The sequence below is a fragment of the Plectropomus leopardus genome, chromosome 15, assembly GCF_008729295.1.
Source record: "Plectropomus leopardus isolate mb chromosome 15, YSFRI_Pleo_2.0, whole genome shotgun sequence".
Classification (NCBI taxonomy): domain Eukaryota; kingdom Metazoa; phylum Chordata; class Actinopteri; order Perciformes; family Serranidae; genus Plectropomus; species Plectropomus leopardus.
In genome coordinates, this window is record NC_056477.1 from 24470684 (window position 1) to 24484180 (window position 13497).

The 13497-nt window shown below is 40.1% G+C and overlaps 1 protein-coding gene across 1 annotated transcript; it reads left to right on the top strand.

Moving 5' to 3' along the window:
* The first annotated feature begins 225 nt into the window (after positions 1–225).
* Positions 226–13497, top strand: polr1b (RNA polymerase I subunit B). Its single transcript, XM_042502514.1, has 15 exons — positions 226–468; positions 2045–2212; positions 2325–2471; positions 2571–2703; positions 2816–2952; positions 4127–4350; positions 4443–4614; positions 4734–4905; positions 4986–5267; positions 6830–6963; positions 7056–7226; positions 7310–7466; positions 7576–7772; positions 11897–12147; positions 12268–13497. Exons 1-15 carry the CDS (start codon positions 292–294, stop codon positions 13148–13150), a joined length of 3405 nt encoding a protein of 1134 aa, XP_042358448.1. The 5' UTR covers positions 226–291; the 3' UTR covers positions 13151–13497.

Consider the following 13497-nt stretch of genomic DNA (forward strand, 5'->3'; position numbering starts at 1 on the left):
TTCAAAGGTGTTCATAAAAAAAGAAGAACCTGGTAATAATGGTATTAATTTGGTAAAAATTTTGAACAGTTTGTGGCAGAGATAAAACACGATTAAATTAAAAACCTTCGGTAGAACAAGACATTGAAGGAGATATTTTACACCACAGGGCGGCGGTAATCCTACAACAAAGATAAAACCTACACAAAATATCGGTGAAAAAGAAGAGGACTTCCTGTGCCTGGAGGATGTACTTCCTGTGTCGGCATGCACATGTGGTAAACAAGCATATGCATCCGTGTGATTGCAAGCATGGACTCTTCAGAAAAGTGGAATAATTTACCCAAAGCTCCGAGTCTGAAGAACCTGACAGAGGGACGGTTTGGCGTCCTGAAGGAGTCCCAGCATGCTGCTGTTCAGGATCTGACCAGAGCGCACATCGAGTCTTTTGACCAGGCGATCACTGAGGGACTCTGCCGAGTCGTGCAGGTAACCTCGAAACCAAGTTATAAACCACGTATTACTACTTTGAGACATACTATAAACAAATGTCAGTCGGGTTTTTGTATCAGGTGAAAACGTGTTAGTACACGGCTCGTCTTTAAAGTTAACGCCAGCTGAAATGACACACAGCTAAGGGACTGTTCGCTATCTATGAGAGTGGAGAGGGGAAGTTGAAAGACATGTCCAATGATTTTTAAGCACTTGGTGGAGTTTCCACGCTCATGGAAATCCTGGAAAAGTAATGAAATTTCACAGTCACACTTTCCAGGGCCTGGAAAAGTCATGGATTAAGTGAAATTCATGGAAAGTTTTTAAAAAGTCATGGACATGTGTTGTTTGTAATGAAAGAGTTACAGTAATCTTCCAAGGATAACCTTTCACATAATGTAACATAACGTCAAGTTTATTTTCTGTAGCTGAAGAGGTGCAGCTCTAAATGTGTCGGTGCATGACACCGCTTTACCATCACATATATCTATCTATATCTATATATACATTTCTTCCTATGTTTTCCCTTCATGTACACCTGAAAGGTGAAATTATGTTTGAATAGAGTTTGAAACTGACACCAGGCAAGTGGAGCAAGGAAAAAAAGGGACAATTAAAAAGTAATATAAAAGTTTTTAACTTTTGCCAATGAAAATGTGTGTGAAATGTAAGTTTTTTTTTAAAATTAACATTTTTATTAGGTGAAGTGCATACAACTTTATATAGCTGTATTTTGTATTTAGTCACAGATGATGTGTAAAGAAAAATTGCCCCGCAAACTAATAGAAGCAGAAATTATCATTGGATTTTCAAAATTGTGAAGATCCTTGAACACACTATGTGGGATAAAGGCTTCTGTCAGAAAAAAACACATCCAGATCTCAGCTTAGAATAGTGATGCTTCATCAATATCACTTTAAAAAAATAAAATTAAAAAAAATAATCTGTTTGCACTTACTAAGCAGCACCCATGACAAGAGTGAAAAACCAAGACTTTTTGTCAACTCCAGGATTTAATCTTCAGCTTTTAACTATTAACTTTCAAACCTAAAAGGTTACGTTTTTAAAAACTACATTTTATGGAGAGAGAGAGGCTCATGCATTTTCCACCAGTCATTTAGGTAGACTCAAGGAAAAATATTTGTAGGTTTGGTAACGATTAACAAAACCCTCCCCATCTGATGATTAACTAACAGTCCCTAAGTCAAATAAATTTTAGCTTTTTATAGCATGTAATATGTGAAAGAACCGTTTTCAGCTGTGTAAGATAACTTTAGTTTGAGTTGTTCTCTAATTGTGTATTTATGACTTGTGCTTGTACATAATAACAACTAATGGTTATTATCTGTGATTCTCAAAATGCTAAACTTTGTATCTTAAATAGACTTTTAATGTCGTATGAAAATGAGTGAGCTGTAATTTGGTTTGCCAGGTTTTTTTTTGCCCCCAAATGTTTCCTTGTTTGTTGTCTGTTTCAATGACCTGATTTGATGTCCTCACACTCAGTTTGGGTAACCTTTTATCTTTATTCTTCCCTGTGAAGTTTCTAATTGTCTCCTGGTGTCTTTCTCAGGCCATCCCCCCTCTGGAGTTCACATTCAAAAATGACAGGATCAGCCTTTCGTTTGCTGAAGCCACAGTGCTTAGCCCAGTGGTCCCCAAAGGGAGCATCTGCAAGGAAATGAAGGTGTTTCCAGCAGAGTGCAGGGGAAGAAAATCAACGTATAAAGGAAAGCTGGTGGTAAGTGTGAGGATATGTGTGCACACAAGAACGGGCCCAATGAAAGGATTGTCCAGTGATGGATCCAAATTGAACTTTCGTCATTTTTTTCATTTGGTTTCTATCATCTTAGGCAGATGTCAGCTGGTCAATCAACGGAGTTCCCAAAGGCATCATCAAGCAGTCCATGGGTCAGGTGCCAATCATGGTGAAGTCCAAGCTGTGCAACCTGCACGGCATGTCGCCCAAAGAGCTTGTAGAGCACCACGAAGAAGCAGAGGTGAGACAAACATTTTTAAATCTTTGCAAGATGAGCCAAAATGTGTTGCATGCATCCGTATTTATCATTAAAGTGCACCCCCCTCTTTAACGTTAACAGGAAATGGGAGGTTATTTTATTGTGAATGGAAACGAAAAGGTTATCCGCATGCTGATAATGCCGAGGAGGAATTATCCCATTGCCATGTCAAGACCAAAGTGGAAGAGCAGAGGCCAGGGGTACACTCAGTATGGTAAATATACGTTTCCAATAGTATACAAAGTAGAAGTGTATTAATAATTTTAAAACAAATACAGCTGCATATGTTTTAAAATAGATCTCATGGGAAAAAATCCTTCTCGCAGGTATTACCATGCGCTGTGTGAAGGAGGAGCACACAGCCGTCAACATGAACCTGCACTATCTGGAAAACGGCACGGTGATGCTGAACTTCATTTACCAGAAGGAGCTCTTCTTCCTCCCACTCGGCTTTGCACTTAAGGTAGTAATAACATTTTATTTATTTATTTTTTTAAATGAACAAGTCTGCTGCATTCATTAATAAAGGAATACTGCACCCACAAAATGTATATCAATAAGTAATGCTGTGTTCCTTTTAATTTGAAAGAAAAGTGTTTTTTTTTCCATGCCTCCAAGGGAAACGTCAAACATGTTGATTTATTGATTGATTGGGGACCATATCCATATCCAGACACTAGTTTACAAACTCTCACACAACTCACGCAATATAATCTCAACCTTATTTATCAGTCTCAGATATTTCCAAGCACGTGTTTTTGTTGAAACATAAAGCATAAATAAGTGTCTCTTTCAGTTCATTTTTAAATAATAAGGGGAAGTATTCCTTGAAGTGAAAAGAGAGATTTGAAATACATAACAATAAACAACAATAACAATCTTTTAGAAAATGACAGTGGAAACTGCTCATCGCGATCACGTCCGTCAAGATCAAAATGATCACTTTTATTTCTTATGCAAATAATTGACGTTTACATATTTATTAAATGAATATAAAGAATTGTTTTGACCGTTTTAGAATACAGTTTGTTGGTTTCATTACTGGCATTATTAATGCACTCAAAGAAAAAGTAGAATTTCCATAATTTAGTTTTCCCTTATGTTGCCATGCCACCATGAAATGACGTAGAATGAAGCTGTAAAACAGACGGCTTGATGAATTATTTAAACTGCATTTGAATAAGAAGTCCAAATCTTTTTGATCTACAGAAGTGGTTGATCACTGTGAACGACATTAGTACAAGCTGTGTCCACTGTACAATTTCATTTATTTAATTTATAAGGACAACACATTCATCAACATTTCTGTAAATGTGCCAGTGTTACAGAGGGGGCTCATTTTCAGCTGTAGACCTTTGGCAGTATGTTTTGAAACCTGTAAAATGATAAAGTTCACACAGCAACAGCAGCAGGACACCATGAAGACAGCAACAGCTGCTACAAACAGGAACTCTCAAGACAGAACAAAAACAACAAGAAACAACAGAACAAAACAATAGCACAACATATAACATTATAGCACAAAATACCCACGCACGCAGCACAAAGCAATGACTCACAACTAAGTTTAGGGTCTAAAATCTTTGGGTGCCGTATGATATGCTGATGCAGCTCGTCTGCTCCGTGTCGTCCTCCAGGCTCTGGTGGACTTCACTGACTTTCAGATCTACCAGGAGCTGATCAAAGGCCGTGAGGACAACTCCTTCTATAAGAGCTGCGTGTCCGAGATGCTGCGCATCGTCATGGAGGAGGGCTGCATCACCCGCAGCAAGGTGCTGAATTACCTCGGAGAGCGCTTCAGGGTGAAGATGAACCTCCCTGAGTGGTACACAAACGAGCAGTGTGCCAACTTCCTGCTAGAGTACGTTTTTAAAGCAGCAGCCTGACGGAAACAACACAGTTATTTTTTTTTGTATGTTTAGTAAAATTAGTCGTGTTCACTTTTCTGACCAGCGAGTGCATCTGCATCCACCTGAAGTCAGACTTGGAGAAGTTCTACCTGCTGTGTCTAATGACAAGGAAGCTCTTCACGTTCGCCAAGCAGGAGTGCATGGAGGAAAACCCCGACAGCATCATGTGTCAGGAAGTGCTCACTCCCGGTCAGCTCTACCTCATGTTTATGAAGGTAAGCTCACAAAGACATTTGAAAGAGCATCAAGCGATGACACTAAACCAAAGAAAAATGTTTTTTTTCTCTTTGATATCTTGAGTTTTGGATTTTCACCCCTACAATGTTTTCAACAGGAGAGAATGTCCGCCTGGTTGACGTCCGTGAAGCTGTCCTTTGAAAAGAGAGGCAGCAGACAGAGTGTAAGCTGGAACCCTGAAAACGTGATGAAGATATTTAACATGGCCACGGACCTGACCAAACCCTTCGAATATCTGCTCGCTACTGGGAACCTCAGCTCCAAGACTGGTATGAGTTCACTCTGAGTACAGATGATGTTATTAAAATATGGTTAGTTTCTGAAATAAACGTTTGTTTCTTGCGCTCAGGTCTTGGTATGCTGCAGAACACGGGCCTGTGTGTGGTAGCCGACAAGCTCAACTTCATCCGCTACCTGTCCCACTTCCGCTGCGTGCACAGAGGCGCAGCTTTCGCCAAGATGAGGACCACCTCTGTTCGTAAGCTTCTGCCGGAGTCCTGGGGCTTCCTGTGCCCCGTCCACACTCCAGACGGAGAGCCGTGCGGGCTCATGAACCACATGACGGCCATCTGTGAGATTGTGACATCAACTTTGCCCACGATATCCCTGCCTGCTCTGCTCTGCTCCCTTGGTGAGTGAATTTAGTTAATTCCCCGAAATGACGCCACGTGGCAAAACATATGGATCAGATGTGACTCTGTCCTTTAAGTCCGTGTAAAGTGATAATTAAAATGTGTTCTGAGTTTGTCACATCACAGAAAGATGTGTTATTAAACACCTGACCGAATTTAAACGATCAAAAAAATGGCAATGTGAAAGAAGGTCTCAAAATGATGAAAAAATGCACAGTATTCTCTGATCTGAAACTGGGGGAGTGTCTGCTGGAGGAGTGGAGGCCACGCCCATTCACGTGGCTATGCTAATGATGCGTCACTTTGTTACAACACCTGTATATGCACAGTTCCCCTATTTTCATCCCCTCTATGCATTTTGATCACGTGATGAGTCTGCATTGTTAAACTAAGGCCAGCCTGCTCATTAGTTTAGTTTTTCAGTGGAAGCACATAGAGTATCATAGGACTGATGATACTTAAGTGTCATTTTATCTTGCAGTTCATTACAACAATCATCAGTACTTGAAAACAGGGCTGGTCAATATGGGCTGAAAATTATATTGCGATATTTTGAGGCTGCATCTTGAAACATGATATATATCTATATATCATATTTTTACATCTCCTTAAAAGCACATGGTTAATGCTAGAATTGGGAGACAGATTTTTTTTTTTTTTTTTTTACCAAACTCCCTCTTTGATGTGACAATTATGTAGGAATGACTAGTGGTGAAAAAAAATATGAACACAATTCCATTTTTGGTCAATAATCATTATGACTGAGTGAGTAAAGGCAAGTATTAAAACAAGGAGAACTTTCTGATATGTTGAGAAAGGCATTTCACTTTACTGCAGTGCAACCTTTAAAATCAGGAAAAAAACACTTATTCCTCATCACAATATAACAATATCCAATATCTAAGACGATGTATAATCTCATACCTCATTATGATATAATATCTTTATAATGCCCAGCCCTACTTAGAAAGAGTATGTTTTCACATTTGGGTGTATAGTTCTTAAATTACATTTAAAACTGTATTAAAAAGGTCATAAAAAGTCTTAAATTTAACTTGTTCATACCTGTAGACACATACCTGCAGATATTAAAACTGATGGTTAAAAGAATAATGTTGGACGAGCCATGTCGACCACGTCGACCCAGCCACTTTCTCATCCAGACTCATGGAGCCTTGTTTTCTCTCACTGCAGAGCATTATTTACATTACAGCAAGTTGTCACTCCGGGTCAGTCTCCGTTTAGTTTCAATCTGCTTCCTCATGAGCTCATGTAAGGTGATGCGTTCATGCTCCCTCTGGCACAGTCTTAATAATATCCTGTAGTGGGTGATGCGCCATTATTTTCAAATCTTGTAATGTGTGCATGTTTGAGATAAGAGAGAAAAAAGCATCTGTTAAATTTATCCTCATGTGTATGATGCAGCCAGAATCCAAAATCGGTTAGGACTTTCAAGCTCCTGTAGTCTGAGCCCAGCTTAAAAGAAACCCACAAATTTTTAGGTACATTTCTGTTGGCTGAAACACATAATAAAAATATTTTTCTGTCTCTGGTGCCTAAGGTGTTACTCCAGTGGATGGATCTCCTGGCCAGGCCTTTTCAGACTGCTACCCTGTGGTCCTGGACGGGGCTGTCGTAGGCTGGGTGGAGACTGAACTAGCCCCGGTTGTGGTCGACTCACTACGCAGGTTCAAGGTATGTCAACTGTATCATGTATACAATGTCAACCATCTGTACCACCCACACTGTGTGTGCAGAAAACTGACGTTTAAAACTAATACCTCCAGGTGCTGAAAGAGAAGAGGATCCCTCCCTGGACTGAAATAGTTCTGGTTCCAAAAACAGGCAAGGCCAGCTTGTACCCGGGCCTGTTCCTCTTCACCACACCCTGCCGGATGATGCGGCCCGTATGCAACTTAGCCCTTGGCAAGCAAGAGTTAATTGGCACCTTTGAGCAAGTATGTGTAAACTCATATCTGTAAACAATCATGTAGTAGTTTTTCTTTTTTTTTAATTTAATCTTTTTTCTGTCTTGCTCCAGCTTTACATTAATGTGGGCATCTTGGAGGACGAGATCGAGCCCGGAGTGACCACACACCAGGAGCTCTTCCCACACAGTATGCTCAGTGTGGTGGCCAGCTTCATCCCATACTCAGACCACAACCAGAGTCCAAGGAACATGTACCAGTGTCAGATGGGTGAGTCTCAGACCCACGCAGATGCGCAGCCGGATACGATTCAAATGTTTCAGTCCCTTTTTATCGACTTCATCAAGCATCAAGCATCATGTCCGTGTTCTCTTCTCAGGTAAGCAGACGATGGGTTTCCCCCTTCACGCATTCATGGATCGCTCAGATAATAAGCTGTACCGGCTCCAGACCCCACAGAGCCCGCTGGTCAGGCCCTACATGTACGACCACTACAACCTGGACAACTACCCCAGCGGCACAAACGCCATTGTGGCGGTCATATCCTACACGGGCTACGACATGGAAGATGCCATGGTGAGTAAAACACAATAGCTATTGTAGTTTTTTTAATGCCTCCGCGCCGGCGATAGCTATGGCCAGAATTATAATGTTCTCTGGTCGTTTGTCCATTCATCTTATTCTCATGAATGGGACATCTCAAGAACTATGGAGGCTTGAAACTGACAAAATCAAAAATAAATAAATAAATGTGTCAATAAATACATGAAAATTCACAAAATGACAAGATTTATTTATTTCCCATTTAATTTTCCATTGAATTTATCAATTTATTTATTTTAATATTTTTTATTTGCTTATTTATTTTTGTATTATTTTCCACTTTATGTATACATTTTCTCTATTTATTTAAATTTTCCATCTTAATTTCCATTTGTCATATTTATTTATTTATTTTTAAATTTATTTTATTTGTGTAACTATTTATGTATTAATTTGTGTGTTATACGTAATACATACATATTAATAATTCACCAATAAATAAGCAGATAAATATGAAAATGAATAAACTGATAAATAAAATGGAAAATTAAATAAATATTGTCATTTTTGGCATTTTCATTTATTTATTGACACATTATTTATTTATTTTTGATTTTGTCAGTTTAAGTCCTCATAAAGAACATCTTATGGGAATTTCTTCAAATTTAGCATAAATGTCCACTTGGACTCCAAGATGAACTCATCAGATTTTGGTGATCATAGGTCAAAGTTCAAGGTCATTGCGACCTGGAAGGTCTCATTCTTGTGAACGTGAAAAAAAGCCTTGAGGGAATTTTTTAAAATTTAGCACAAACATCCATTTGGACCCAACAATGAACTGATTAGACGTTGGTGGTCAAAGGTCACTGTGACCTCGCAAAATATGTTTTTGGGACATTACTCAACAATTCATACAGTAGTCATGGCAGAATTTTACACACTTGTCTAATGAGATAAAATGAGGAAGTTGTGACATTTTATATCCAAAAGGTCAAAGGTCAACTTCACTGCCATATCATAATGTTCTGCAAAAACTCTTTTCTGTCATTACTGAACACCAGAGACGTTTGGTCAGATACTGTATTGGTGACATTAACTTTGGGTGCCCGTCTTGAAACTATGCTGATTGTGTAGATCTTCTGTGCTGCTGATTTGAAGATGCGTTTGGAGCGTCTATGTTTTAGTATGTGCAGCTTCTTTGCATCCATCTATATTTGAAGAATTGACCTATGGCTAAGCCCCGCCCTCGAACGCCACGAGCCAATCACATTTTGTGCAGCTACACAATGCGCTCAGACTAGCTGCTCATAGACCTCCATAGAAAAGCATCAGAAATTTAAATTTTCCTGCAGTTTTATTTAAATTGATGCAGTTATAATGTAAAAAGATCAAATGATGTGTGTGGGGATACGGGGTATCCTGAGAGGCTAGAGAATGTCTGTTTTATCCTGTTCCCAAAACCTCACATGAACAGAGCAAAGTTTGATTTGAGCCAGTCGGTCAGCTCAATGTAAAAAAGATTAAAAAAGGATTTCTATGTTTTCTAAGGTAAAGCAAGTCACAAGTATATATAATCTCATACATTATGTCTGCAACATCGTAAAGGGATGGGTACTGAAACTCGCGTGTAACAGGCCAGATTAACCCCTCGCCAGACTATACGCGGGTATAGTCTAGCCAAGGGGTATATTTTTGGCTGTTAACACTGGTAGTAAACGGGCCCTGCTGCTGTATTATTAAAGATCGTAGGATCAATAAGTTCTGACGTAAAGGATTCTGCTATCAATATAGGAGATTTTGAGAAAACATATCTCTTGCTTATTTAGGTTACCCAATGTTTTGTTTTACAGTTTTTTATCTCACTGTGTTTTGAAATAGCAACAAGATTCAAACTTTGTCTGTGGTCCGTTTTCGCTCTTCAATCCAGAGGAGAACTGTGTGTGTCGAAACCTGCAGCCTGCGCACACACACAATGACACACTCCAAAGTCTGGTTACAGTTCTCAAGAGTTGATACCGATACTGCTCATTGCCACAAATGCAAAAACTCTTTTGCACGTAAGGGCAAGAACACAAGCGATCTTTCAAAATGGCAAAGTGAAGAGTCTTTTGATGGCTTCTGTGTGAAATAAGAAGCTTCTGTCCCCAAAACTTCCCTGTAGCATCTTTAGAAATGTCCGACATTGACAGCTATAGTTTGTTTGGGCAGCGAGTTGATTGTTTTTCTGAGGTGAGCTCAAGGGGCGGGGCTTAGCCATAGGTCAATTGTCTGTCTGTCATGGCTAGGCCTGTCGAGATAATCGCTACATCGACTTGTTGCACGATATATAAAAATGAACTCGATAACTTTTCTGACCTTGATATTGCCGTTTACCTGCGTGTTTACATAAGGATGTGACCAGTGTTTTAGCCGGTCGTGCTGTTTCTGACCCTCTGGTCTGAGTCAGTCTGCTCTCTGTGAGAGGCGAGACTCATACACACACAGCGTGGGCAGCATGCAACAATCACTACGTTGCCATGTACAGTTTACGGTTATAGCTCGATTATTTAACTGGACTACTGTCCCTGTCCCAGTATACAGGCACAGTGGGAAAATCACTTTACTGATAGAAGTATGTCTTACTCTGCCGCTGATGGTGGAGATATGCCTCTTTCAGCGTGTTGCTATAAACCTACATTATTTATACAGTCTATGATGTAGAATCACAATCATAACTGTTTATTTACAACAACTTTGGGGTGGAAAACTGCTGTGTCATGCACACATGTCATAATCACATGACACTAAGCAAACTCAACCTCATTGATTAGTTTAATGCCACCTGAAAAAATCAATACCAGTTTAAGTGTAGCCTACGCTTTATTTAGAATATTTTCACAGCTTTACCCCACTGTAAGACAGCCCTTACTGATGGGGATTTGAAGCTGTTATATCATTGAAAAAAACAATAATTTTACCCCATCTACCAATGGCTTTCAGTAGATGGAAGTCAGACACTCAAGTCCAACACATTTATCATCAGAAAACGAGGAGAGATGACACAAGAAAAAACATCAGAATGTCACAGACATCATGAAAGACAGCCCTTCACTTCAGTGGAGTGAAGATGGTTTAGGTACAGACAGATAATTGCCGATAGGTATGCTGAGAATAAAGTATAAGCTGCCCTAATAACAGTAGTTATGTTTTTCTTTTTTACTAAAAGGAAACTGTGAAGTTTGACATGGGAGGTTCGATTGTAGAGAAACCTTGCAGTTCACTCAATTAGTGGAGGTCAAAGAAAAAAGCTCCATGATAAGTCACACAGGACAGGGGAGAAACCTTGCAAGTCATGTCAGTGTGTGGAAATAGTTTGTCACTGGAAATTTAAATAGTCAGTGTCACATGAGAATTACATGTCATGTCTTTATTTTCTGCACCAAATTATATAATAGTATCGATTAGAGTACTGATAAGTATCAGCATAGATAAATCGATAAATAGTATTGGCATCTGCATCAGTATTAATAAAATCCCAACGATACCCATCCTTATTTAAATATAGTGTCAGCTTAAAATGGTATTGATTTTTTGGATGGTTAAAATATGTTGTGCTGCAGCCCTGACCACAGCAGTGCAGTGCAGTCCCAAAGCCAAACTCTACAGCTCCGGTGTCGGTATATTTTGGATTTAAGCGGAATGAATGAGGAGAGCCCATTAATGTTAATGAGCCGGTATTTTGACTTTGTTTGAGAACAGTGGCTCCTGTGCAAAAAAAGTCAATATTTATTTAAGTGCAATTTTTTGTTAACTGAGGCTAAGAGTCTGTTTTAGTTACTTTTTTGGTCGTGTGTTGTTTATTTTGTGTATATTTGATTTTTATTGGATAAATAACATTTTTTCAGATTTCATTTCCAAGGTTGAGTATTCCCGAGGATTATAAGTTCCCTTTGAAAAGACGTTCATTGCATTAGTATGCCATATTATCATTATGTCAGTGACATAAAGTGGTCTTAAAATGACATTGACGATAACATTGTTTATCGCGATATTTTCTGGGAAAATATATCGTCCAACAAAATCCGTTATCGTGACAGGCCCAGCCATGGCTGCATGAGTTTAGACATGGATTTAAATTGTAACTGCAACATGACTGAAACTTTGAAAAAAATTATTAGATTGTGAACAAGTCGTCATGGGAGAGAGGCTTTGCCCACGGAAGTATCTATAAGACTGAGCTGGTGGACCTGGCAGACAAAGTGAAGGGAGAAGACAGCGTGGTGTTTGGAACCAAACCTGGTGACCCGAAAGTAAATGCCAAATTGGACTCTGATGGACTACCATTCATTGGATCAACGCTTAAGTATGGAGACCCCTTCTACAGCTACATGAACTTAAACACTGGCCAGACCTTTGTCAACTTCTACAAGTAAGTGTTTCGACAATATTATCTACATAGACAAACAAATTCTTTATTACCAATGTTACCTTTATTCTTCAGTATATTCATTTTTTCAATTAAATAAATATTGTGATTTTTCTCCCCAAGGAGCCAAGAGGCCTGTGTTGTGGACAATATAAAGATCTGCAGTAATGACAATGGCTTAGGCCGTTTCAAACGTGTCTGCATCACAATGCGAGTGCCACGAAACCCCACCATTGGTGACAAATTCGCCAGTCGCCACGGTCAGAAGGGCATCCTGAGCCGCCTGTGGCCAGCTGAAGACATGCCGTTCACAGAGAGTGGCATGGCTCCCGACATCTTGTTCAACCCTCACGGCTTCCCCTCCCGCATGACCATCGGGATGCTGATTGAAAGCATGGCCGGCAAGTCTGGCGCCCTGCACGGCCTGAGCCACGACGCCACACCCTTCACCTTCTCAGAGAAGAACTCTGCACTTGAGTACTTTGGCGAAATGCTCCGGGCAGGTGGATACAATTACTACGGCACAGAGCGGCTCTACAGTGGAGTGAGCGGTCAGGAGCTAGAGGCTGACATATTCATTGGAGTGGTCTACTACCAGCGGCTACGTCACATGGTGTCTGACAAATTCCAGGTGAGGACCACAGGAGCGCGTGACAAGGTGACCAATCAGCCGGTGGGAGGGAGGAACATCCAGGGAGGTATCCGTTTTGGGGAGATGGAGCGAGACGCCCTGCTGGCCCACGGCTCTTCATTCCTACTTCATGATCGGCTCTTCAACTGCTCGGACCGATCTGTGGCTCAAGTGTGTGTCGACTGCGGCAGCCTGCTCTCTCCTCTGTTGGAGAAACCGCCACCCCACTGGTCGGCCATGCGCCACCGAAAGACTGTCTGCACTCTGTGTGGTAAAAGTGACTCGATTGACTCTGTGTCCGTTCCGTACGTTTTTCGCTACTTTGTTGCCGAGCTTGCAGCGATGAACATCAAAGTCAAGTTAGATGTTAAGTGAATTTTGCTGGACAGCCAGTAAAGACACATGCCTTAAATGTGACAAATCGGAAAAAAGTGTCTATTATGAAACGGCTTGTTTGATTAAAAATTGGCCTTTATCTCCTTTAAAGCTGCTACAATTAACCATCCCAAATATAAAACAACAAACCCTCAAGCTATGGTGTCTGTCAGAAGAATCAGCTCCGTACGACGTGTTCTTTTAGCACAAGTGTTTTATCCACGAAGACTTTGGCAAAATGACAGAGTAGCAGATTATGATGGAATTAATTTGTAAAACAAACGACCCAAATGTCTTTTTGTACAGTAACTCTGAGCACTGAATAAAAATGATGCTGTACCATTGTA